The sequence below is a fragment of the Tyto alba genome, unplaced genomic scaffold (assembly GCF_018691265.1).
Source record: "Tyto alba isolate M040663 unplaced genomic scaffold, T.alba_DEE_v4.0 Super-Scaffold_18, whole genome shotgun sequence".
Classification (NCBI taxonomy): domain Eukaryota; kingdom Metazoa; phylum Chordata; class Aves; order Strigiformes; family Tytonidae; genus Tyto; species Tyto alba.
The window spans coordinates 8,803,624-8,831,301 of record NW_024881280.1 but is presented as its reverse complement, the minus strand read 5'-3'; the positions used below and the strand labels follow the sequence as shown (position 1 = coordinate 8,831,301).

Here is a 27,678-nt window from a genome sequence, read left to right as displayed (position 1 = left end):
CGCCCCACGGGGAGCGGAAGAGGCGCGGCCAGCGCGGCGGCGGCGGCGTCCGTGCGGCGGGATGGCGGCGGGGCCGCGGAGCGGGGGACGGTGGCGGCCCGAGGCCGCTCTGCTGTGGCTGCTGGCCCTCCTGCTGCTGGCGGGCGCGGCGGGCGCCGGGCAGCGCTCCAAATGGCGGCTCCCGGTGCTCGTGGTGAGTGCGGGGAGGGCGGCCCTGCGGGGTGTGGGGGAAGTCTCGGCCCCGCTGGCTGCGGCGGCGGCTGGAGCGCGCGTGTGCGTGGCGGGAGGGAAGAGGCCGCTGCTGGCTCGGATCGTTCTCCGTGGGCAGAGCGCTGGGGTCGGGGGCGTCCTTGCGTGGGACGCGCCTCTGCGGAGCCTGACCGCGGCCTGGGTTGGTGCGGGGCTCGCTGCCGGGCTTGAGTCCCGCGCCTGGGCGGCGGCGGCAGGGGAGAGGAGGCTTCTGTGGGAAATAGTCTCGATGGGCGGCGGAGGGAGCGCGGCCACTGGGAGGCCCGTGGGGAGGGAGGCGGCCTCCCCGAGTGGGGCCCGGCCTCGGTGGGGCCTGTGCGGGGAGCGGGCGCCCGCGGGGGCTGGGCCCCTGAAAGGCTGAGCCGGGAGAGAGGTGGGGCTCCGGGAAGGTGAAGGGATTTCCAGCGCTTCTGCTATACCGGGCGTGTTTGAAGTTGTGTGGAAAAAAGCTGTCTTGCCTCACGTTCGGCGTGCCTTTACCGGGCTGTGGAAGGCAGTAACATACGCTTTCTGTGAGGCGCTTGAGCTGCGGGAACAGAATTAAAGGAGCCCGGTGAACACTCCTGTTGATTCTTAGAACAAAAAAATTTTTTGTTGGATAGTCCAGACCTTCTCATTAGCAAGAAAGCGCTGATCATTTCAACAAACGTCGATAAAACTGTTCAGTTTTGCAGAACAAAAAAGCCCCGAGCGCCACAAGCCATCTTTAGGAGTCAATTGAAGGGGTGGTGAAGCATGACTGGAAATTCCAGCAAGGCTGGCTCCTGATTTGGCCTTCACTTTTATTGCTGTATTGACTTAAAACTTGAAGTGGATAGAGGATGTTTACTTAAGCTCAGTGACATTAAGCCCACTAATGTTTCTTTCTTTTTTTGTGCTGTTGCAGGGGAAGAAGTTTAACTTCGGGAAGATTCTCTTCAGCAACACCACCATTTTCTTGAGATGTAAGTGGTTACGAGGGTTTAACCTGCTCTCTCTGCTGTTTGACACTGTCCCTATGTTAATTTGGCACTCAAAACACTGTGCAGTGTTTAATTGCACTGGTTGCAGTGACAGTTAATCTAGCATTGGATGAAAGCCATAGCTCTGATATGGTTGGGTACGTTAACAGCCTTGAAGCTTCCCAACAGTGTTCTGTTTAAGCTGTAGCAGAAATTAGTGGTTCTGTTGAGGCCCTTTGTGGAGAGGGCAAGATGAGCCATGGGAGCACCACTTCATTTCGGATAGTGGGTAATCGGGTGTGGGATACGCTGAGTCCTGCTATGAGGTGTGCTTTCCCATTTTAAGATACTCTAAATTCCCCCAGCTGGGAGTTCTGGTGCTGAGTGGGACAGGGGCTGTTTCTATGGCAGGGTGACAGATGCCAGTGTGCAGGAGACAGTGCTTTTTGAGGCACTGCTCCTTTTTAGTTGTGTGCTTCTGGGGGTGGTAAGGAAATGTCATTGCACACTATGGCAGAGCACTTCTGAGAGTTGTTTTCTTTTCCTGATCACAGTGTGTGTGTGCTACAGAGCAAACCTGTTTGTAGCCTTCCTGTTTGTTCTTTCTGTTTATTGCTCTTTGCTGATCTGGCCAGGGCCATGGGTTATGTAGGTTACTGCTCAAAGGAGAGTTTCTGTGAAATACCCTTTTATCTCTGGACGTGAAGACAGCATTTAAATGGTAATGAGCTGATACAGGTGACTTGTGGAAGTGACTAGTTGATGTAGAAAGGCTTGAAATCTTTCCCATGCACTTTGAGCATTTTAAGGGGTTGTTTGCACCAGTTCTTACCATGGCCAGGGGAGAAATGGGGGAAGCTGTTTGATCACTAGCTGCTAGGTGGGTGGTTATACAGGTGCAGTGCCTGCAAATGCCCTTCTGCACTTCTGTCAAATGAGGAAATAAAGTAACGTTAGAGACCATCAGTGGGATCTGTGCCTTTATTGCTTCAAGACTCAGTTGCTGCAGTGGTTGCTCTTTTTTGTTAACTGAGAAAATTTAAGTATGGTGAGGATTAGCTGATGCTTCTTGATAAAATTGCATCTTACTGTGCCTTATTACATTTAGTACTTTATTGATTTTTCAGATTTAATTTCAGATACCTGCCCTTCTTGGGACACTGTTTCAAAGGCAGTTTGTTAAAAGTGCCTCCATTAATCTCACATGAATCTGAAATAGGAAATCAGTATTAGAGGGGTTATTAGTGAAGGTCCATCATGTCAGGGTTAAGGTTTGCCCACTTACTAGCTCAAATGCTGAGGTTTGCATCTTGCAGTGAGACCATTGCAAGATCAAAATGTAGAAGTCTGACGCTTGGGAAAAAGGAGGGGGCATCTGAAAGGCCATTTGGAGCTTTGGTAGGTGTTGGGCTTTCCTGTCTAAAGTTTAGTAGAAATTGTGTATTCATACTAATGTGTCATCTAAGATGTTCCTACGGTGAAGTGTGCGACAAAACTAATCGTGAGGTGTACAGGTGAAATAACCAAGAGAAGGAAGGAACTGAGGCATGGAGAAAATAGTTTGTTACAAGACAGATCTGGCAGTAATTGAATCCCCTAGCTCTTGATACGGGCTTCAATTACACTGTGCTGTCAGCCTTTAAACAGTCATTAAGCCTTAAAATTCTTTAGTGAAGACACCTGTTTTAAATACCAGCATGATTAAAAGATTTACATGAATTTAGATAATGAATCACTGAAAGAAGGAAGGAACAAAGGCTAGGAACTTAATTTCAGTTTCTCAGCCTAGTTGATACTTAAACTGCATCTGATACTGGGAAGCTTCCAACTTTACATATTGTTTCTTTTTTGCCCGTGTCTATGTGGAAACTGGTCTCTCTTCTTTTGTTTGCTGTCTGTTGCCTTTTGCATCTGTTCTGTGATGTTTGTGTGGACAATATGACCCTCCTTCCCAAATGTGATTGCTCATGGGTTGTTAATGTTTTTGGTGGGCACTTGCATCTCTTCCTCTACCTCCTCCTCCTTTTTCTTTCCCCTTCTTGATTTTGTGTGTGCGTGGTGTATTGGTGTCTGATTCTTTCTGCTTCTGACTGGGAACACTGCCACTGGTCTTTAGTATTGTCAATAATGAATTTATTTTTATCTACTACTTTTCCTAAGTGCTATTCTAGAAGGCATCTGGTTTCCTGTCTAGGATCACAGTAGAAATCCTGCTCTCTGTAAATAACTACAAAGCCTGCATTTGAATTGAATGTTGCTGTTTTTATTTGAAGGCTAAGGGACTTGGATCTCCATGTTGCTGAATTCAATAAATGCCATGGATGCCTTTTCTGTCTTTTAGAGTACTTATTTTTCAAGGTTCCTGTAATTTTGATGCTTGCAGATATTGTCATATTGTTCTAGTCATGATCTGTTTTAGTTGGTGTTACTGCTGAACATAGTTTCAATAATCTTATTTATTTTTAATATGTTAAAGGGTATTTAAAAGTTATTTTTGAATCCTGTTTTTTGGTAGCACTTTTTTGAGATGTTCCCCATTTGATCAATTTTATCAGAAGAGCCTTTGGCTTCTAAGAATTTGCCATCTACTCATGTCACTGCGGTGTTTGTGTTGCCTCTTAGTTTTTGTTGTGCCCTCTGCAACATTTAGGGCTATATGGAAAACGTATGCCTTGTTTTCATGCTTATCAGAAGGTGTCATAAGGAAATTTAATTTTCAGTGATTGCATCCATTCCAATCTTCTCTTTTTTTTTTTTTTTTTTTTTTTTATCTTTGATATGAGAGAGTCAGTTGAGTTTTTAGCTTGATGTATACTTGCTTTAGTAGTTCTGTGCTTTAAAGTGAGGTTAGCCTGTTAAGACTCCATGACAGGGTCTTTTTTTCTAATTTCATTTTTTACCTGCAGTGGTCAATACAGAAATATTCATTAAAAGTTCAGTATGTGTGACAGAGGTGTGGGTGTCTAGTCTGAGATGAATGTTGCCTGTACAGTTGTGAGGTCTTGTTAGCCACTAGAAAGAAACCTGTCAACTCAAGAGTTTTGCTGTCTGTTGATTGGCAAAACCCAAACATAATCCTCTGCATGGCTCTTCCAAGTCTCTCAATATAACTGCTTATTTTGTTTATGGGTGGAGCTTACTTTCCTAATGTCCAATTCTCTTCGTCAGGCTTTGGTTTCAGAATGAGATTTGAAACACAGAAGTCACACAATCTTTCCTGAGGTGGGAGGAGGGAGAAGTTTTGTTTTTTACTTTTCATACATGTTGTTCTGTAATAAATCAAAGTGGAATGTTGTCTTATTGCTGTTTTAGGTAGCACTGCAGCTTTGTCAGAGTGTGCTAATGTAGATGGCTTGTTTGTCTTTTGGGAGTGGAGGGTGGATGTAGACTTACAAAATCTTACCTTTTTATTTATTTTCTTGGTGATAGTATTGGTATACTGAAGTTACCTGTGCAAATTGCCCTTAGTGTTAACCTGTTCCTAGCTCTCTCTCTCTCTCCTATGTGTCCCATATCCCTTGGAAAGGGGAAATTATTTGGGGTATTGTAATCACTGGGAGGCACTGCTGTTCTCCTCTTGTTTGATATTTGCAGTTTCTGAAACATCCCTGATTGTCTTGAGAATAGGAAGTTTCCAAATGATCTTCAGCTCTTTAATAGAATTCTGTAACGTTACAATGGGATTCTGTTTTCCATGTGCTTCTTTCTTTCACTGAACAGTAATGGATTACTAGAGGAAAATGTTTTTGTATTGTTTTGCTTTCATTTTCATGTTTCAAATACATTTAATTATGGTAGTTTAGCACAGGATGGGAGGAAAAGCATGTCAGGTAAAGGGTGTCTTACATGTGTTTTTTTTTTTTCTTTTTTTTTTTTTTTTCTCCAGTTGAAGGGGATGAAAAAACTTGTGATCCCTCCCAAAGTTACAATGTGACTTGGTACTTAAGGTATTCTGACTGCTACAATGAAGTCTTCAATTTTGGGGTAAGAATTGTATGGAAAAATAGGGGTTAAGATTTTTAGGGGTAAGCAGGTCAGGGGGTGAAAGGATTGGAAATGTTTCATTTGCATCCTCACTGCTCTTTGGGCCTAAGGCACACACCTCCATTGGAAGATAACAAATTTCTGGATCATTAGGGATGGAATGGAAAGGAATTGATCCACAACTTTCTGGAATTACTGACTTTTCTGGGTTTTGGGTAAGGTGGAAGTGTTTGTCAGAATTCTTCTAAACCTAAAAGCTTAAATAAGTGCATCAACTCTAAATTGAAGTGTGTGAGTTTATGGTAGGTGAAAATGTTACAACAGTGCTTAATGACAACAAATAAAAATATTTTCAGGTTTAGGCTAAATTCTGTTTTTTATGGATGCATGTTGCAAGTATTAGCAATGTATACAAAATATATAGTGTTTCTATCAAATGTGGTAGAACATAACTGTGGTTTATACTGTGTAACACCTTTTCCATGTCTACTTGAAATATTGTGAGAGTTGTAACTAGTGACCAAACACAATACTGGGGTCTTTAGTCTTTAATATAATAATGTAGATATCTTTGAGGATACTGAAGTTTATGCTGGCTGCTGCACCTCCACTGTAGGAATCCTGGGATATATATATATTTTATATATTTTTTTTTTAATTGGATATTAATTATTACTCAAAGCCTGTACGGGTTTTTTTTTTTGGCCTTCATTTTTGTAGTCTTATGTGTTCTTGATGTGGCCTTTATCCTGTTAAATTCTGTTCAAGAGGGTGACCTTAAGGGGAGGTATGGTGCTCTCTAGGTCTTGCAGCTGCCTACTGAGATAAACCATTTGACAAATTGGATGCTAACCTAAGTTCTACTCTGTTTGGCAGGATGAACAGGCAGAGTACTATTTTGGGGCTACATCTGAAGAGCATCCAGGTTGGTCAGGGTACTATGCCACGGCTTCTCTCCTCTTCCCAAATTGCTCCGAGCTCTTCAGGCCTCAGGTATGGGTAGAAACTTCACAGTTTGTTCTGTTCATGACAACCAAACTGCAGTGATGATTTCTTAATTTTGCTTTACTTCTGGCTTGCTCTTCAACATCTGGCCCATCATGGGGAGGGGGGAAAACCTCAAACCTATGTTAAGTTCAGTGCTTCTTTTTGTTTGTGGTTCTATGTTCTAAATTTGTTTCACCTACAGAAGGCTACTGCTAGCTGAGTAGAAGTGTTAATGAATCTCTGTCAGTGGAGTGAAGCTCCCACTAAATTTGGGTTGAAAAAGGACTGGCATTTTTTGCTCAGATAATGCTAATTTACAGTAATGGAAATGAAAGTGTGTTGAGAATTGGTCACTTAAGTACTGATAGCAGGTTAAAAATGAAAAATAAGTAGTGCTAAAATGTGTTTGAAACAAATCAAATGGAAGAGAGAAAACAATGCGAAACAGCATAGGGAAGTAATGTGCAAACACAGGCTCTACCCCAGCTGTATATCGCCAGGTGAAGCTGTGCAGCCATACCAGTGACAATATAACATGCTGTCTGTCCTTAACGGTGTACTTAAAAACTCAATGTAAATCATGCAGTGTTGCATCTGTATTGAGCCATTCCTGTTCTAGACAAAGGGGTTTGGATAGAGAATACTGGGAAATGTCTCATAACTGTTGAATGTTGTGTTGTGTTTTGTTGGGGTTTTTTTGTGGGTTTTTTTGCTTCGTTTTTATTTAAGAAAAAAGACATGCCTAAAGGTGACTGGAAAAGGGTTTTTAATAATCTGTTTGTATGCCTCTAGTTCCTTTGATATGCGAAGATGGCTTGAGAGGTTTTTTTTAAAAAATCTGTATGCTGCCTGCTTTTTATGTTTAATAATATGAGAAGTATCAGTTCTACTTTACTTGGTTTTATAGAAGAGATCTTGTTGGTTTAGCTGTGTAATGTGAACTTGGGCATCTTAACTATAAGTTCAGGTTGGTGAAACAGGTTTTAAAAGTCTTTAAGTGACTTTTCCTCCAATTCCTTTGAAAAGTCTACTGAAAGCTAACAAAAGGTACTCATCTTGGATATTAATTTCTGAAGTTTCACATAAATTTCTCCTTTTGATCAGTTTTTTTCTTGTGGTATAGCAGTTATACTAGATTTCACTGTAGTTCAAGAGAGCCGGCAAAATCTGGATCTCTAATGGACACTCACTCATCTAGGGACTTTTTTTTGCATAGACGAAGGCAGAAATCTCCAAATCCTGTTTCTGTCTGTGTAGACTTGATCTAGTAATGGAGATACCCAACAGATTCAGATTTGGAATATAAAATTAACTTCACTACTGTCATGTCTATTGGGTCCAGGTCTAAAAAAGACTCATGTTGTCTGAGGGGAGGAAAAGCAACTCTCAAATGACAAAATATTAATCTAAGTATTCAAGACACCCTCCACAAATGGTCAGTTTTTTGTTTTAGAAAAATGAAAGCTCTAATACAGCTGTTCAGAGAATCCTTATAATCAGGTTTACTGGAAGCTATTCTGGTAATGTCATGTTAAGTGCCCACAAATACTGTACCTTCCTTATATCTTTCAGATTTTCTATAAAGAATTTGTTCATCCAGAGCCTCTCTCACCAGAGAAACAAGAGGTAATTTTTTTTTTTCCTTCTAATGAGTATAGGCTTGGAAGAGAGAGTTTTGGCATATTGATTTATCCATTTTTCTGTTTACTTAAAGGGCTTAAAAGATAAGAAGGAGAGTGGAGGAAATCACACAACAGTGGCAGATAAAACTGTATGTATATTGAATTTAAACATGTATTGGAATCCAACAGTTGGGTTTTCTTTTGTTTTTTTTTTAAATTTATATTTCTTTGTATAGGAAATTACTGATAGCTTTTACGGGGGTGGTGCAATTCTTTTTGATACCCAGACTTTTTTTTTTCCCTTGAAACTAGGTAGCACTGTGTGGAAGAACAGAAAATAGTAACAGAAACAGTAGCTGCTTCCTCTATATGTGACCTACAGAACTCATACCATTCAAACTGATGATATAAATTAAATAATAAATTTATTTTTTCCTAGTAACTGAAAGTAATCATTGATATGATCCATTTTAAGTGGTGACTAAGAGATTTTGGGTTTTATCTTTAACTAGTCAGTCTTTTATAACATTGTACCTACAAAGTCGGGTGATTACATTTTATTTTCAAATCTTAGAATTTTTAGTATATATTATGTTTAAGCCTTAATCAGGAATGGTTGTCAAAATAGCTTCAAACTGAATGTCCTGGGTGCCAACAAAGAAAATGTTTTTAACTCCCTGTGTACTTACCGAGTTATTTACCTTAAAGCTAAAACAATTGTGCAATTGTGAAATGAGGAATCAATGCAGCAAGAGATGAAGATGTTTTATAGGCAAAACTGGTATAAAAAAATATTAATTTTATTTCAACATTACTGTGTTTTTAACTAAGTTTAATTTCAGTCAATATCAGCATAAACTCTTTTTGATACCTAAAATTCTGTTGGCATTAGGTCTTGTAGCCAGGAGGTTTCTTAAAATAAATGCATGCTTTAAGTACTGAAGTTGTCTTGGAGAGGCTGTTGTAAAAGTCTCTGTGGTAGTTCTGCAGTGGTTATGTGAGTGGCACGCATGCAAATAGTCTTAGTTTTAACCTTAAAGCTTTTTGTAAAATTTGCAATTTTTGAGATGGCTGGAACTTATTTAGTTGTGGAATTAATAGTTTTGTATGCTGGAACTCAGAAAAAATCTCTTGATTTGCTTTATGGTGCAAATATTTATCTGGGCAAACTTTCTCTTAAGTCATTGGCAGGGTTTGAGTCTTACAGGTATGAGAGCTGTTTCAGGGACAGTAGTAGTTTCCACAGGAAATTGCTATGGAAGTTTTTTACTTCTCAGCTACCTCTTACCTTACACTATAAAATTCAGCCTTCACCAGGGAGCTGAGTTTTATATGTAGCTGTGCTGTTGCCAAACAGTTGGTTTCAGGAGGAAAGAAGTATCTATGACTGTCCTAATGTTTCTAGACTGGAAACAAGGAATAGGATGTTTTGTGAAATTCTTTGTAGCTTTTGCAATACTATTGAGATGACTCTTGTGGTAAGCTAGTATTAGATTTGCAAATAAACCATGATCACCTCCCGGGTCTTTGAGGATTGTTCAGGATTCGAACTACTAAATTTTAAGTATTATGTCTAATAAATAGACTTAAAATTTATGTATCAAGTATTTATTAACAAGTTTTAGACCTGGGAAGAGATGAACTTTATTTTTACATGGAAGATATCACTTATGTATGGCGAGTCTACTTCGGTCTTTTTCATGTTGTCTTGACTATGCACTGCCTACATGTAGACATTTTATTTTCAGGCAATGAATGCTGTTATCAAAACTTGGCGAGATGGGCCATATATATTTATTGTGCAAATTGGAATTACAGCTGCAAAGGATTCTACCACCAAATCAAAAAAAGCAGAGAGAACGACACCTTCCTCGTATCAAAAGCCCTTTACAAGTAAGATAGCTGTTTATACAACAAGCTAAAAATATAGTGCCCTTTTTTATGTATGCCAATCTTAAGTGTATTCCAAGGTACTTTTAATATATACTGGATGGTTCAATTTCATAAGACACTATCTTTCACTTCACATGGATGAAAGTATTACCTACTGTAGCTCTTTCGTATTATAAGGAAGTAGGTGATTGTTAGTGTCTTGGAGATCCTAAGGCTGTTAGTCTGTCGGTTTAATGATGGAAGTAAAGAAGAATCCCAAGCAGTTCAATTTTGAGGCTTGATGTTTTGTTTCAAAAATGTCTAGATCGCATAGTGACTTACAATAATAAGCTCAAATTATGTTGAATACAACGATCACAAATGTCACTTTGAAATTACATTCTAGTATATCTAACAGCACATTGATAACCTATCCAAATTCTAGAGAAGTTTGAGAATCTCCTTAAAAAGTTAACTTATTTGTGTTTCTGAACTTTCCTGTTACACGCGAATCTCCAGCTCAAATTACTTTAAGTACTTCTAAGAGTTACTTGGTAATGGAGCATGTAATTTTAATTGTGTGCTTTTAGCAGTGTGTTATGAGTCTCAACTTTCATTGATTAAAGTGCAAGTTAGATTTAAAAGCTATGTGAAGATTTGGAATTTTGTGCTTGAGTAAAAATCAGTTAAATGCTTTATCCTGGCTTCCTCCTTCTGGTTCTTGTTCGATTTGCTTATTGGATTGTCTTTTGACAGTGATGGTAGAACTGAAGGGGCCGTATGAGTATCTCTCACTTGCAGACTATCCTCTGATGATTGTAAGTAAACCAGATTTTCTTTGACCTACGAAGTTGTCAGTTGATTTGAATCACAGTTAAATACTCTCCTTTCATACTTTTGGAAACACAAAGCCAGTGTTTCAGAAAAAATAATTTAGCACAGGGTGTTTTTTGGTTTGGTGGGTTTTTTTGTTTGGGTGTGGTTTTTTTTTTTCTGTTGTTGGTTTTATATTAAATACAGGGTAGAGAAACCAGGCATAGATTTTGGATGTTTGCATATGCCACTAATGTAGTCCTTTTCTGATTGTTTGACTTGATGCCTGTCAATTTGTAGTTCTAGAAGTTATTGGTATCTTTCGCTCTGATCTGAACTAAACAGCTGTTTTTCTCCTTAGCTCATATCTTAGAAAATTTGCTATCCTATGCTTTTGTTTACAGCCTACCCTTTAATTTGTCACTGCTTTCTTTGTTCTTTTACAGCTTAATCTCCCTTCCTTCACCAGCTGTTTTACACCCCAGGAGGAGGTCCTTAGAAATGCCTAACAGTGAAAGCATAACTGAACTACAAAGAGCTAATCCCCTTTTTATTCAAAGGAGCTGTCGACTTGCTTGCTAGTTGCCTCTGTTGAGGAGGCTAAGGAAATAAATGAACTTAAATATTTATGTAGTGTAGGCAGACTTTAGCTGGGGATCAATGACAAGTGAGGTCTCTAGTCTGACTGTACAGGCAAGAGTGGCTTGTAAACAGGGGAGCCTGATGGCATTTCTGAAACATGTTTTACTTCCTGGAGAAGTAAAAAGCCTCCAGCAGCTCTACTGACGTGATTTGCTAGTGTGAATATCCCCATGTTACAGGTCCAGAAGAAGGTCTGTCTGAATGTGTCTAATGGAACATTTGAGTGTGAACTAGCATGCCTAGGTCTTTACCATTTGAGCTGCATGCATATTAGTCAGATGTGAAAATCTGTAAGGATCAGTAAGGTGTTGTCCTAAGGAAGGTGATTTCAGTTTGTGAAAGTTTCAATGGATTGTGCAGCTAACTTAAGTGCTTGCCTGGTTTTAAAAAAAATCTACCTCCTGCAGGAGGAGACTGCTTGATTACTACAGTGCTATGCTTTAGCTAAGTTCTTCCTGCTATTCATATAATGTCTTATTTTCTATTTTTTATCCCTCTTCTTCATCTCAGTGTCCTTTTTGAAAACTTAACTTGCTCTGCTATGGTGCTGTCATTTAGAAAATTCAGCACTGAGTAGCATTGCCAAGCTTATTGTTCGCCACAGGAGACGTACTCGGAAAGTTCTTCTGAAGCAAGTAACATTGGACTGGGGTGGGGAAAAAAAAAATCACAAAATTATAATATTTAAATGAAGAGCTGGGTTTCTTTTTCAATTCCAGGTTTTTGGCTGAGCTAAAGCTTGGTCAAAAACTGGGTTTGCTGGAAATTAGCTTTTGAGAGAACTTGTCAAATTATTTGAACAGAGGGCTTGAAACCATCAGTTGTTTATCTCTGTTCTGGGCAATGGTGTGTAAAGGTGACTTGTTAAGTTTATTTGCAGAGTAATGTAAATGTATGATTGATAAAATTAGTAACAGAAGAATATGTGAGAAGGGACAGGGTTTCTAGTACTTGATGATTTGCCTGAGGTCTTTTCCGAGTTCTTGAAAGCTATTGGCACTTTATCTTCCTTAGAAATATAGCTTGTGAATAAATTGGCAGACTGCTATTCAAGAGAGAAATTGCTCAGAAATTCAATTACTCTGATTCCCTTTATCGACAGTGAGAAATTAGACTGTCACTGTAAAAGAGTCCAGAGAAGACAAATGAAGGAATACTTGTTTCTAGTCACTTTTGTATATCAAAACGTCAAAAGTTGCTATACTCAGGGAGAAAATAGAGTTGTCTTACAACTTTGAAATGGAAACAAGGAAATGTTTTTTTCTGGGTCTAAGGTTCCTATTTCTTGCTTCTTTTCTGTACTAGTTTTTCATGGTGATGTGTATTGTGTACGTATTCTTCGGGGTTCTATGGCTTGCGTGGTCAGCCTGTTACTGGCGGGATCTCCTGAGGATCCAGTTCTGGATTGGTGCTGTTATCTTCCTGGGAATGCTCGAGAAAGCAGTTTTCTATGCAGAGTTCCAGAATATCCGCTACACAGGGGAATCTGGTAGGTGGCAATTCCAGCTTGCAGCTTAATTGATGGGACATAGCACTAATGGCTTCTGCTAAATTGGGGTGACCGATGCATATTAAGTATACGATTACTTGAGGATTGTTCTAAAACAAAGAACAGGGAACCAGAGTTTTCTGCATTTTTTTGAATATATTGTTAATATGATCTTTGTTCTTCTAAGGCTAAAATGCTGTTGCTTTCTCTGCCTCTTGAGTGTAGTGTTTTAGGGATGTAAAATGCTAGATTCTGGAGAGTATTCACTGTAGCGCTGGTTTGAAGTTTAAAGTAGGACTTCAGTGTAGCTTGTAATTAATTTCTGACAGTTGGTATTGGCCTTGGAAAGAGACTTTGAAATGCCTTGTTCAACATGTCAGCCTTGCAGATGACTTTCAGTGTTCAGCCCTTAGCCTGATAATCCATTTTAAGCTATTCTTTCTACGTAAAACTGGGGGACTCTGGTTTTGAGTTTTTAGGATGGATGCATACAAATTAAACCCTGCAAGTAAAACTTCATTATGACTTTGTTAATTGGCCACAGCCACAGAACAGAACGTTTTGTTGGCTGAATTGTTTGGAAGATCATCCAGGCTGATCTTGCGGATAAATTTTATGGATCATTTACTCCCTTTTCTATGGATATAGATTTTTTCAGTAGTTTTTTTAAAGCTAAGTGACCTATCTTTTCTGAAAGCTTACTCCAGATGCAGGTAATAAAAAGATTATACACTTTAATAGCCTACTTTCTGAAAATAATGATGTCTGCTTACAGACTACAATTGCACGCAGTAGTTAATAAAACAGAAATTCTGTTTTAATAACCTAGCTTCCTCCTCTTTGCTTTTGGTAGTTCAAGGAGCAGTAATACTGGCAGAACTGCTTTCTGCTGTGAAGCGCTCATTGGCTCGAACTCTGGTCATCATAGTCAGCCTGGGATATGGGATAGTCAAGTGAGTAGTTGTGTTACAGGTTTGTTGTGTTTTCTTAAAAGGCTTTTCACTGTTGGTTTTGAGTAACGTAGGGCTGTATTCATCTCCTTGTACTCTTGCTACCTAAAAGGTAGGTGCTTTAGTTAAGTGCTATAAATATGTAGACTTCACTAGGCAAGAGACACATAAAATTCCATATGGAGATGACTCTCCTTCCTATCCTCTTCTTTGTACCACTCTTGGGTAGGTTTCTGAGTCACTGTTGAAATACTCCACTGACAGGAATGGGAGTTTTATATGCCTGCCTTGTGGGCAGGGGGGAGCTTCTGGAAATGGGGGAGGTCAAGAATCGCTGTTGGGGGAGGGGATCTGCTTTAGGAGGCTTCTGCTGCCAAGACTGCTGCTCATCTGTCTGTCCCCAGCTGTATGCCATGGTAAAACAACATGCTGTGTTGCAGCGGAAGCTTCTAGCAAGTGTGGGTGTGTTGGGGGAACTGGTGAAGAAGAGGTGGGCAGAGACTTCTTGCAATGGTTGTAAAAAGCTAAACAGGTTAACTAGGAAACAGGACTGTTACCAATCTCTTCCTTAGTCACGTTATACCGTAAGACAGGATGAATAGTAAGCTTCAGGCAGTGTAATAAAATTATTTCTGGATCTAGAGATGGCTTGTCACAAAGACCTTTAATTCACATGCTTCATGCCTCATGTTAGACTCAAGTTGACATGTTTTTTTTTATCCCCACTTAATCTAAATTTCACTTTGTTTTCCTACAGACCTCGCCTTGGAGTTACTCTTCACAAAGTGGTTATGGCTGGAGCCCTTTATCTGTTATTTTCTGGCATGGAAGGTGTTCTTAGAGTCACAGGGGTCAGTAATAACTGATTGAATTTCCTCATGTGCCACAGATGCTGCTGTCTTTGACTTACATGCTAAGAGAGAATCCCAGGGCTATGCTGAAAGAAGGGAACAGGAAGTGAAGTGGTGGAACTCTGAAACTGTGGTTATAGATTATTAACAGTTATTAAGTTTGGTGTCTTCTCTATTTATCAGGGTGTAATTCTCTGTATTTTGAAATAATTCTAGTAGTTTTCTGATTAGTCAGGTTTCAGATGCTACATTTTCCCCAGACTTAGTTCAGATTAGGTAGGTCTAGTTGCAGACAGAAACGTGCAGCTTGGGATCACCTGACCATGAGCCTAAAGAAAACTAAACATGTGCCGTGCTCACCCAACACCACCCCCCCACCTCCAAACAAAACAACTCCACCACCACTCCAGTTTTGAAGTCTGTACCTGGGGTAGTGTGTGTAAGTGGTGCTGGTACTTGCTTCATTAAGGAGTGTGTTCAGGATGTAGATTGCTGTTGTTCTGTTTTTTGGTGTTTTGGGATAAGGTATTTAACATGACATATATTTGGTACTTTTTCAGTTTTTCTATGACACTGTGGCTCTGATAGCAAACTTGGCCCTGTCCATGATTGATGCCTGTATTATTTTGTGGATATCCTTTCATAAACTGCACAATGTTACAAGCTTATTCATGGCTTACTATTTCTTCCTTACACTTAAAAGGAATAAAAGGTGTTTTGCTTGTTTCAGTTGGGATTTTGATAGTTTTTGATGTACACAGAGATGCAATTTTTGCCACTTTCAGTCAGACACATGGTTGTCAGCGAAGCATTCAGTTTGTCCATGGGTAGTGTAACAGAGTTAATTACTAGATCTCTCACATGCTGATTGTTAGTCTTCTGTAAGGGAACTGGCCAGAGCACATCATCACAGCAGTGGCCTCAGCAGAGGCTCCTTTTAATGATACTAGATTGACTTAATCCGGAAAACTACTTCTTCTCTTGCTGGTGGAAAACTGAGAATGGGCAGTATGGTATTGTCAGTTCCCTTCTGTGCATTGGGCTAAACTCTTCATTCAAACCCTCTGTTTCTGTAGTAAAACTCAGCAGTATTGTGGTGGAGTATTTGTGGTTCTTCATAAAAAAGCCTGACCCTCCTCACTTCTTCCGTACCCTGTTTCCTTTTCAGTTTGTTCTTATTGGCTCTCTCTTTGTCTCCAGGCCCAGAATGATCTTGCCTCCTTGGCTTTTATTCCCCTGGCTTTCCTAGATACTGCCCTGTGCTGGTGGATATCCTTCACTATTTCAGTTGGTGGGGTGTGTTTTCTTTCAAATTTGGTTTGTTTTTTTTTTTTTTTGTGACTCTTCTTGGCTGACCTTTTTTTTTTTTTTAATCAGCTTCAAGTATATGTTCTTTCTGCTTCTGGTAAAGTTAATACGCTGTAACTCAGTGTTCGGGTAAGCTTCTGCTACAGCTGGTGCAAGGAAAACTAGGTAACCAGTGGATATTTGTGTTAGAGCAGCTCCTGAACATAGACTAGTTAGTCTGTCATCAGTTTGTTATCAGTCTATTCTAGTGTAGCTCTGTAACAGTACTCTAGTAGTAGCCTTTGGAGAACAGTTTATGATTTGGGGAGAAGGTTGTTTAGTAACATTAAGCCTAAAATTCTTTCTGTGAAGTTTGAACTCATCCTGAGGTAGGTGATAAAATGGGGAAATGTGAACTTTTTGGTGTCTTGACATACATACAAATAATCATAAACTTGTGTGACTCCAGCAACTGCTGTCAAATGTTGAACTCTAAGCCATGTATAGCAAAACCCCTATAAAGTGTTTTTAGTGAAAGTCAATCACAAAACTGTTTAAAATTTGAATACCTTGCTGCCCAGCCATGATAACGCCAAGTCTCTCCTGTTATGTTGTCTCTCCTAAGAACTTGTTTTGTCACTACGGAAATAAAATTGTAGGCTAAAGGGCGGAGACAGTTACATGCACTAATTGAATTCTAGTTCACTAGATGCACTAACTTGCTTCTAGTTCAGACTTGATTTTCCATTTATTAGAAGTATATCTGACACTTTTCTGGACGAATGGGCCATAGTCCAAAATAGATGCTTGGATACTATCTTTGTGTGACAAGTTCTGGGAGTAGATGACTAAATAACATGAAAGGGTTGGATCCTGCTCTTTGGTACCTTTGTCACAGGATGAACTTTTCTTTTGCTGAGTCTGGCCCACCTTTTTGGAGGGCTGAGTATGTGGGTGGTAGAGCTGTTGTTCATAAGATCTGTGTCCTCCTAAGACTGTGACCAGCTTGTCCCTTCAGAGGCTTTCCTTGACTTTTCATACATATTCATCAGCTTAACTCAAACAATGAAACTGCTGAAACTTCGAAGGAATGTTGTGAAACTGTCGTTGTATCGGCACTTCACCAACACACTCATCTTGGCAGTAGCAGGTAAGGAGAAAATTACATCAATCAAATAAGAGCACTTGCCATTTCTATATATGGCTTGATTTGATCCCTAAATAATATTTTTTAATTTGGTGACCTTTCTGTAAATACAAGCAAAATACTTGTTATTTCTAACACTTGACCCATTTCTAATAGTGGGTCTATGCTAAGTGTTATGTTAATACTTCAGAGGCAGTGGATTATTAGTCCTGATGTTAATAAGATCAGTGGTTCTATGCAGCTCCTCTAATTTAGCACTTTCATCCCTCTTAGAGCTGCTGGGGACAAAACATTATCCTATGCTGTTAATGTCACAGAGGTAGTTTTTGCCAAAATCACAGTATCATGGGGTACTATGGGATTTTTAAGATGGCTGAAGACCAGAGTGATTCTTGGAAATACAGTATTCTTAGTATAGTAACATAATGTCCTCTGTGTTCTGGAAGAATACAGATTTGGATTCTCTTTCCATTTGCAGTAGTGATGAACTGAACTTCAAGAATAAATCTGTGGTGTATTCAGGTGCTCAGCTCATCATCTATTTGGGAATGCTATCCATGCAATGAGCAGAAAACTACTAAGGACTGTGCTTTTTTATTTAAACAAACAAACAAAAAAGTGCATTCCTTTTAATCAGCAGCTCTGATTTAAATTCCTTTCAGCATCTGGCTTTTAGTCATCATAGAATACCTTAGTGGAGGGAATTCTCATCTTCTAAAACTGTGGTGAGAGCATAGTTCAAGCTTTGCAAATGTCGTGGGTCAAGATCTGAATGTTTAAGCATTCAGGCAGACCAGATGGTTCAGTTACTTCAAGATAGGCTTTATTTGTCAACTGATAATGAAACCATGGTTAGAGACTAGATGAAAGCAATGTAAGAATAGTGAATAGGGATTAGGAATTGGCTAAATATTTTACACTTGATTTATGCCTTTTTGTGTCTGAAGAACCAAGAGCAAAATATACTGGTCTGTCTAAATTACTATATAAGGTCAGTGCAATAAATCAATCTCTTGTTTTCCAAAACTAATAGATTGCATTCTAAGAATTCCCTAGGCCTCTGCCCTCTGTTTGGGAAACACAGTCTATTAGTAGTGGGTTAGCATACTTTGTAGTGATAAGCAGCTTGTTTGTTTTTAATATTGCAGCATCTATTGTATTTATCATCTGGACCACCATGAAGTTCAGGCTGGTGGACTGTCAGTCGGTGAGTTTATACTGAATGGTTTCTGCAATTGCTGCCTCTTGCTAAGCTTACATTTGGCAGTGTAAACTCTGAGATTGGGCATTCGGTTACAGATTTTCCTGTGGATCATGTCAAGAGTAATATACCACATGCTGAAGTTCTCAGTTGTGCGTAATAAGCCTCTTTGTCAGATGCCTGTAGTTCACCCTTGGAAAGGGCTGAGGACACAACTTTTTTTCTTCACAACTTTTTCTATTTGCTCTGCTGTTTTCCTTGACAGGACTGGCAGGAGCTGTGGGTGGATGATGCCATCTGGCGTTTATTGTTTTCAATGATCCTTTTTGTCATCATGATTCTGTGGAGACCATCTGCTAATAACCAAAGGTTGAGCTTTTCTTACCTCTTTCTAAAAATACTGGTTTTTGGGAATGCTAGTTTATCCAAAGAAGTATTTGGTGGGTGATTCTAGTTGCTGTATACTGATCCATAAGGATACTAGGCAGTGTTTAGGGGTTTGAGGAAAAGTAAGTGTAGGAAGTCATATAGATAAAATTCAGTCTGTTCCCGGTGGTGAACTTGAGTCACTACTTTGTAAATTTTTGATTATGTAGTTTAGCATACATCTTAAGAACAGTGAGCTACAATCAAGTCATTATCAATGTTGAGGTAATGAAACTCTTGGACAGCAAGAGACAATATTCTAAGTTAGCTTTCATTCTTTCCCTCCTAAAGGTTTGCTTTCTCACCACTGTCTGAAGAAGAGGATGATGATGAGCAAAAAGAGCCAATGTTAAAGGAAAGCTTTGGTAAGAGAAAATTTTTTTTTCCACCTAATTTCAGTGTTGAATGGACACTACTGGGGAGGGAGGTTTCTTGTTCTCTGGCAGAAATTTCATTGCTGCTGTAAAAGCAGAGTCAGTGCCTCTCTGTTGCTATTGATTTATGCAGTAGTAGAGCTAAAACTGGTTTTGTGTGGTGTTTACATTGCCTGTTCGGTTCTGGGGTTTTCAGATGACACTGAACTCACTGTTGCTGTTGTGGTTGCTTTACCATGTTCACTGGACTTTTGTTTTATAAGTCAAGTCATAGGTTTGGATCCAGTCATTATGACAAGGATCTCGGCTATTGTTGCTAGGCAGTGGTTTAGTTTGTCGTTCTCTTTTTTAAAATCCAGTGTAGTGATTTTCATTTATTATCTGTTCTCTGAACTCTGCAATCTTCTTCATTTTACATCTTAAGTCTCATTCAGGAATGTTCAGTGTAAACATATGGAAGAATATGTTTACATATTAATGAAACTGCATATGAATGAGTGTTACATATGAGTCCTTCTCTATAACATTAGGTCGCATCTTTCTACTCATGCCCCTCCTACTACAAAACTCTTCCCTGCCTTCTATCTCCCTGCTATATATATTGTAACACTACTGTTAATAAGTTGTGTAAAAGGTAGGGTGACATACCAGCTGCAGCTGTCAGTCCACAAATCAGTTCTGCTGGGATATATCAGTGCTGTTTGAGTTGTCCAGGAGCTGAGAAGCAGTGTGTAATCCCTTAGGTGCATTTGCCAAATCAGCTATATCTGGCTGTCTGCCGGACTTGGAGATCCATGTTGCCTCTCAGCTTTTAAGTGAACCAAGTAGCTGGTCAGCAATTGGAAGGTAACATAAATTTGGGGAGTTGTGTGTCTCAGAATGACTGAGGCTGGAGGGGACCTCTGGAGGTCATCCTGTCCAGACCCCCAGCTCAAGCAGGGTCACCTAGAACAGGTTGCATAGGACCACGTCCAGTTGGCTTTTGAGTATCTCCATGGATGGAGATTCCAAAGCCTCTCTGGGAAATTATGTGTCTGAGTTCTATGATGCTAAAAGAGGGGTCTCCACTTCCAGTAGCATAAAGCTACTCCTTTATTCCATTTTAGACCTTTCAAAGTGTGTAATCGTTCTTTCCTGGAAAGAGTATTTATATAGTGGCCTTCCAGTGCTTAAAGGGGCTACAGGAAAGATGGGGAGGGACTCTTGATCAGGGAGTGTAGGGATAGGACAAGGGGTAACGGTTTTAAAGTGAAAGAGGGCAGATTTAGATTAGATATCGGGAAGAAATTCTTCCCTGTGAGGGTGGTGAGGTACAGGGTGCCCAGAGCAGCTGTGGCTGCCCCCTCCCTGGAAGGGTTCAAGGCCAGGTTGGACGGGGCTGGGAGCAATCTGGGCTGGGGGAAGGGGGCCCTGCCCGGGGCAGGGGGGTTGGGACTAGGTGATCTTTAATGTCCCTTCCTACCCAAACCATTCTGTGATTAACTTGTCTGTCTTATTCTGTCTCTTTGGATTTGATGAAATATTCTGAATGAACACTCAACACTTTCACGTAGTCTGTGAACAATTATAATTGTTGTCCCAATCTTTTTTCCTTCTTTTGTCTTCAGAGGGAATGAAAATGAGAAGTACAAAGCAAGAACCAAATGGGAATGCAAAAGCAAACAAAGCTGTGAGTATACCCTCCCTACCTCAGAAGATAAAGATCTATCTCTCTTGTTTGGTTGCTCCCCAGTGGTATCTCATAAGTATGTAAGTGTTCAGCCTGTAAAAGCGAGTTTCCTGGTTTGCTTCAAAGTGTGAGTAAGTCAAAGTATCGTATACTTACAGTATTTCTGAAAAGAAAGTAAATACAGATTTTTCATCTAATTTCCTGTAAATGCCATGGAAGCTTTAGAATTCAGTCTGTTCTTTAGGAATATTGCAGGATAGATAGAACTGTATAATACTGTATTCTGATAATGAATAATACATTATTTTAGAAAGTTTGTCAGGCTGAGAGGGAGGCTGAGCCATATTTTAAATAAATTAATTTCCTTCTAATTTTGAGATTTGTGATATATTACTCAAATGGGGTGATGTATATATTATTAGGTAGTCACCTAAGTAGTTTGGGTGAAAAATTTTTAATATATCTCTTTTTCCATGTGGCTTATAAGGAGAGGTGGTTTCACTTTGAGCTAGGAGGTAGAAAATATGTCTCAGAATCTTTTCATGGAATTAATGCAGAAATTTAAAAGTGGAAAGAGCCTGTAGGAATTAACAATAATAGTAGTAATATTTTTGTCACTAAAAGAACTTTTCTCAAAGGTTGGTTGCAACTGTATACTACTTATCTGAAGATAACTTTTCTGTTTTGGAGACGGGGAGGAGATGAGAAAGTGTCAGTTTGCCAAGTTCAAAACTAGTGTGCTTGTGTTATGAATTAGAGTGTGCTCCTCAGAAATGAGAAAGCCTGACAATACAGTTTCACTTTTGCAAAATCTAGCTTGTGCTTTTTATAATCAGTTTTCTTCTATAACATCTAAAGATAATGCTCTTTTGTGGGAGACTAAACTAGATTATGTAAGTAACAGAAGTGTCCCGAGGGCTCGCTTTTCCCAATCACTGTCAGACTATTACAGAATTGACAGTGTGTTATAGGTGGGCTTTTGTTTTTTTTTTGTGGGTTTGGTGGGTTGTTTTTGTTGTTGTTTTTGTGGTGTGTTGTGTTTTTGGCTTTTTTTTTTTTTTTTTTCCCCCTTGGAATGTGTTTTCTGTAACCCAGAAATCAAATTGAAGGTGGTTTTCTTCTGTCTTTTTTTTTTTTTTTGAACTAATGTTATATATACATTGTTTTTTGTCAAATGGGCTGGGAAGAAAAAGGCTTGCATGTGACAGCATTTTGGGAAAACTGACTTTTGTTTTGCATTTAATTTCTGTACTTGTAGCAGGAGGATGACCTGAAGTGGGTAGAGGAGAATGTTCCTTCGTCAGTGACAGATGTGTGAGTATTTTTATAGTCACACTAAAAGTAGGTTCCTTGGACACAGGAGCACAAATACATTAGAATGTCTTATAACTTGTATGCTGCGCTTACATGAGCGGATACTGAGTTCAGCCTGGAATTGGCCTCTAACCTCTTAGCATGCTTTCACCTGGCTTTGTGTGGCTTGTCATACTTACATTTCATGCCACTTAGCGCATGCTGACTTAAGGAACACAGTCTTGGACTGTGAAACCACAGTCTGATTTGTTTGCACTTCATTGGAGTTAAAACTAAATAAATCAGTTCAGAAAGCAATGAACAAAAGAACTCTCTCTGTTTAGTGCTCTGAAAAGTCCTTCCAATATCTTGCCACATGTAAACCACTAAATAATGTCATTTAGTTCTCAACTTTATGTGGAATGTCTGTTGAGTCGTTTTTATGCTTCTGGCAATAGTCAGCTATGTAGGCAGTCCATATCTATTCTGCCTTTAATAAGTTCTACATCCTGAAAACATCAGTGTCTGTATCTACATTTTTCATAGCCAAACAGAAGTTCACAGATTAATTATGTTCACAGACCTGAACAGGTAATTTTGGCAGAGGCTCTGGATTTAAGTACAAAACTCTGCTTGAAGTTAGTTCAAGACAAGAAATAAAGTGAACCTTTAAGAGGATGAAAAAGTGCAGTTTCTCAATTGAATTTGTTTTTCCCAGTTCTAGTACTTACTTTTTGAAGAATTATAGGGTTCCTTAGGAAAACAAGGACTAGAATGGTATAATCTGGGAAAAAGCACTTTGAGGTAGTCTGCTGCAGGGTGTTCTGTTCTTCAAAGTATGATCAGGGTTGTGAAGAGATGAGATCCCAGTATATGGGAGGTTTATTGCAGCTCAAAATGGTACCACTAACTTGGTTGATTTCTGGCATGTGTTTTTACAATATGGTCCCATATTGTAAATGTCTTCAGTGTAGTTCAGCAGTGTCCCTGTATGAATGTGCAGCTTTTTTCATGGCAACTTGGAAATTGTTCGTTTGGTAATGAGACTCTTAGAAAAAAAACAATTTTAGAACTGTGAAGGTCACTGAGGATGCTCCTTGGGCTCTTTTGTGTGTCTTTTGCCAATATCTATCTGTTTGATTGAGAGGTCTATCTTCATTACTGCTCTCCTGTGCCCTAAAAAGCTTAAGGTGCAACATAAGGCTGAAAATCGTTGTCAATAATATGCTCTCAGTCATGCTCGAATTCTCTTAACTTTTTTTTTTTCCCCACCACTGCAGTGCTCTTCCAGCTCTTCTGGATTCAGATGAGGTCAGTAAACAAATCTTCAGTTCAAATTAGTCTTCTGACATGCCAAAGGAGTCATGAGTCAGCTGTTAAGGCTTGGTTTATTAGAACTGGACTCACTGCTGCACTGGCAAGATCAGAAAAATACTACGAGGGTGGGAAGGGGTAGTGGGGACAACCATGATACAACTTCTTAGAATACAAATGTGTATTCCAAAAGAAGTGGTATCTCTGCTGTGTCAGTTGGACTCCTGACTTAAAATGCATATGAATGTGCATTTGTTGTGAATGTCCAAACCATACTACCTTGTTTCTGAATAATATAAACCTATTGGGGGAAGTTACAACATTTGGTATCTTATTTTCCAGGAAAGAATGATTACACACTTTGAAAGGTCCAAAATGGAATGAAGGAGTAGCTTTTTGCTATTGGAAGTGGAGACGCCTCGTTTAAAGTTGCTTGGTGGAGCAAGTGCATCCTGCTGATTTGTTTCTTGATCTCAGCCTTGGAAGTTTGATGCTTTATTCTCATGAGGGCGTCTTGCTGTGGAAGAAGTTCACAAGGACATTATAAAAACCTTTTTGAAATTTGAATTTACAAAGTTGCTGCAAGTTTGGATTTGTAAGCAATTTAAATGTGTACTATTCCAGCACCTTCTGTAACTTTTCAAATATTTAATCTGTGAAACTAAAATTCCTAATGTCTGCTTGAGGAGTTTATATTTCAATGTTACAATTGACACTTAGAAGTGAACTGCCTGTACCTTTTTGTGGGGAGGGTGGGGACAGATAGAGGTGGAGAAACAACGGGCCCATTTTCTGGTAGATAATGGCTTACTGCTGTTGTATGTCATGTGCCCAATATGAATGGGAGGTTTTCAGAGAGAAGCTCTGTTAATGAAGAAAATTAAGATGCCAGAAAGGAAATATTTGGAAAAGTTACAGTGATACGAGTTTTTAACAAAATCAAGTGCAATTTTATTCATAACACTGTGTAAGAAAGATTTTTCTATTTTAAATGCCATTGACCTGTAGGTAACAGCTGCACAGAGCTAACACTCGCTGTTGTGGCACATCTCATTGCCGGCAATGTGGTGGTTGCCTGGAAAAATGATTTGCCCCTACCTTCTGTGTGTTGCATGATTTAATTTAAAAAAACCAAAACCAAACATCACCAAACCCACTCTTGCAGTGCTCCACAAGTGCTTGACTACTCCCGTTAAGCAGATATTAACTAGATGCTTCAGCAGAACTCTTCTCCCTGCACGTGTAACATCTCCCGCCACGAAGTTGGCACTCTTCTATGAGAAGACAACATTGCTCTCTATAGGGTGCAAGCACTGCATACCTTACTTGAAAGATGTTTTAATGGGAGTCCACAGTGCTGGGATAGTTCTGTTCCCAGCATCTGTTTAGAATTGCCTCCCATGTAAGTGATTTGATGATGGGCTTTCCTGTCCCAGTTGGTCCCTGTGGCCAGGAGGTACTCTGAGATCACTGTTTCAGTCAAAGTTGCAGATTTCTATTCTATATAATTGCATTTTGTTTCTCCTTTTCAAATGAAAGAGAGCTTTTGGACAGTGTTCTGTTTTTATTCTATGCTTGGCTGTAGAGGCTTCATTTGCAATAACGTGGAAACCCATTGTGGACCGTATGACAGAAGCTCTAATATGGGTTTATAACCTTTACAACTAATAATTATCAGGCAAGCAGCAGCACAGTGGGACTTCCCAGGAGCTGATGTGGCTGTTGCTGGAATGACACAGGGAGTCAGCTTTTGTGGTTCATCACTCATAGCTATGTCAGCAGAAGTGAACATGTGCCTGTGCTTCGTTTGTTCTGCTGTAAGGTCTGGTAGTTTTGCTGTAGCTCATCTTTATCAGCAATTTATGCTGAAACATGGCACTTTACAGTAGAGTAGCTGAGGCACAAGTGCACAGTAACTTCCACTAGCTGTGCTGTGGGGGCAGCAAACCCTCAGCAGCTGGGGCAGATTAAAAAAGAAGTTGTGGCTGTAACACCTCAGTCTGCCTCTGCAAGAGTTGCTGGAGCTCTTCTGCTGTCCCCTTTAGGCCACAGGTAGAAACTTAGAAAATACTTCTTATTTGCTATGCTTGATTGATATAGATGAAAGAAAGTTACCTCCATATCCTTTCGGGGAGAGGACATTTTGTGAAATAAAGCTACACAAAACTCTATTTAATGTTTTTTTTCTGTTTTGTTTTTAGGTTTTTTTTGAAGTCCTATTGTTTTGAGTTGTCTGGGGTTTTTTTGAGACAAATAGGGAAAAATATTCTCTACTGGAAGCACAAAAGAAATTTGTATGTACTATTTAATAAAAGCTAGGCAAAGAGTAGAAAGGCTTACATTGTGTCCTTCCACTTTCTTACCACCTCTTCTCATACATGAGAAAGTGTTAACATCTACACAAGGCTCCCTCACTTTGTCTTTGTTGCATGGTATTTTTAATGCAGTTATTCCCAATAGCTCTTTCTTTTCTTTCTTGTTAAGCTGGGCAATAGAGTGGAAGCCTGTTTGAAAAGCTGGCATAGATCAAGTAAATCAGATTTCTGAGCAAAAGTGAAAGATCTAGACAGTTTCCCAAATTGCATTCATAGGTTAATAATTTAAAGACTAAAGTAATTGTAGTAGCAGTGTGGTGCTTTCAGCCTACAACTACAGTGGTGGTGGGCAGTGCTCTCCGCCTTCTACCCTTCTGGCCCTGCAGTAACTTCCATTGGTATTTGAAATTGTCCTGAATTCCACAGGGGGCTTGTTGCTCCTTTAGTTAGCTGTTCTTGCTTTTTCCACTTGTTTGGCGGAGTTCCTGTGTTCTCAGAAGGTAGCATCTGCTTCCTAGCATGCAGCAGGCATGTGTTGTGATTTCCTTGTTTGCAGTCTTAGGGAGAGCTGGTATCGGAGCCTGGTTCCCACAGTGTCAGTCACAGCTACTGCTGGGAGTACAACTGCAGGAGAGGTGGCTAAAAGCAGTAGCTGAGATGTGGGTGAGGAGTGAAGGGTATGCGCGCCAGGGAGTTGCAGCAATGTGGCCTCTCCCCCACAGCACTTTGTTAGATGCTCTACTGAGGAGATCTTCACCTCTCCTGATTCCTGGTTTTGTTCTTGAAGATGTGAGTTCCAGGGATTGCCAGCAAGCTAGCTTGCTAGAATGCATGAAACCAGAAATCCTGCAGGATAGTTACTTTTAATTATGTAGACAGGGAAGACATAATTAAAACTTACACCCATTCTTTCAAAACGGATATTGTAATTTTAGAGCAGTACAGACTAACCTGAAGACTTTATGAACAGGAGGGAGAAAACATGTTACTTTGAGGTCTGAGATTTGCAAAATTTTTTAGTGACTAGAATGGTGCGTAGAAGCTGAATTTTCTTAAGAAAATCTGATTGTTGTCTTCAGCTGTCTTCAATAATCTGTTCCTAACTGAGATAACTTGCAGAAACAAAATAAACATCTGCCAGGAAGTCAAATACAGAGGGAGTTTTTTAGAGTTCCTGTGCCCGAGTAGCTCTGTTTGTGTAGGTATAATTGTGAGAAGTAGCTGTGATATTAGTGGTATTGTAGTATGCACATGCCATGCAGAGAAGTAGAAACAAAGTAATAGTGAAGCTTATGTTGTTGACCAGCTTTTCATGAGGGTGACAAGATGTTTCTGCTAGGAGCTCTGAAGGAGGGACTGAGTAGTAAGAGATCACATGGCATGGTAAAGAAATGCAACAGGCTTGGTAGGCACAGAGTGAGTCAGGATCATAAGACCTGGCATAAGGAAGGTTATGGTTGTCTTATTCTGCAGATGTAGAGGTGTGTGTGTGTTTGTGGGATTTTTTTTTTTATCCTCCTGTTCACTTTACACGGCATTTTATGTTGTGTGCTGAGGAAATATGCTTTTTAAAACCTGAAGAGGCCAAAGCTTTGCACGTAATCTGCATTCTAGTAAAAATGGATTACAGCCATTTGCAAATGAAGTTGTTATTACCTGGTGTTACTGAAATTTACATTTTTTTTTCACTAAATAGGTGCTATGTCCCTCTTCCTTTTGTAGGGATCCTTGGTCAAGGAGACCAGATACATGCCTGGGCCCTAACTCCTTTGGCAGTGTGCAGTTCTGGTGTCTGCAGAGGGGATGTGACTTAGCACGGTTTTGTGCTTTAGCAAGGCTTCATTCCTGAGCAGGAAGGAAGCTGGATGCAAGAGTACTGCTCTTGTTCTCCTTGTCCTCTCTCGATTGCCCAGCACTGAATGTCCTCAGTCCCTGTTTTCTAAAACAGTGGGCTTAGTTGGTGAACATTGTGCCTTTCCACGACCCAAGCAAATGCAAGCGTGGCTTATTCTGGAAAGGACAAGGTTAACATGTAAAGATTTTGTCCTGGAGATTGAACTTCACCGGCCAACTTAATAGGATAAGTTCATTGAAGTAGAATTTAGGATCTTTGTAAATAGGCATTTACTTGCATGAGGTGTTTTGCTGTTCTCATGTTTGTCTTTTGCATACAGTGTGACTTTCCTACCTGCTATGGTTTATGTTATCAGGTGGCAACCTCACCCCTCTGGTACCAACACCTACCTTACAGT

At 39.8% G+C, this 27,678-nt stretch overlaps 1 protein-coding gene across 2 annotated transcripts; it reads left to right on the top strand.

The window, feature by feature from the left end:
• Positions 1-27: 27 nt before the first annotated feature.
• Positions 28-25,282, top strand: TMEM87A (transmembrane protein 87A). 2 transcript variants are annotated; one of them, XM_042790774.1, is made up of 20 exons: positions 28-193; positions 1,136-1,193; positions 5,077-5,174; positions 6,051-6,167; positions 7,734-7,787; positions 7,876-7,932; positions 9,532-9,676; positions 10,412-10,473; positions 12,416-12,599; positions 13,453-13,552; positions 14,307-14,400; positions 15,601-15,669; positions 16,729-16,837; positions 17,983-18,041; positions 18,301-18,404; positions 18,753-18,826; positions 20,443-20,504; positions 21,763-21,818; positions 23,078-23,108; positions 23,454-25,282. In XM_042790774.1, the coding sequence occupies exons 1-20, from the start codon at positions 62-64 to the stop codon at positions 23,493-23,495; spliced, it is 1,707 nt and encodes a 568-aa protein (XP_042646708.1). In that variant the 5' UTR covers positions 28-61; the 3' UTR covers positions 23,496-25,282. The 2 variants fall into 2 exon arrangements, with proteins under 2 accessions (XP_042646708.1, XP_042646707.1); XM_042790773.1 differs by lacking the exon at positions 15,601-15,669 and adding an exon at positions 14,961-15,032.
• Positions 25,283-27,678: the final 2,396 nt, after the last annotated feature.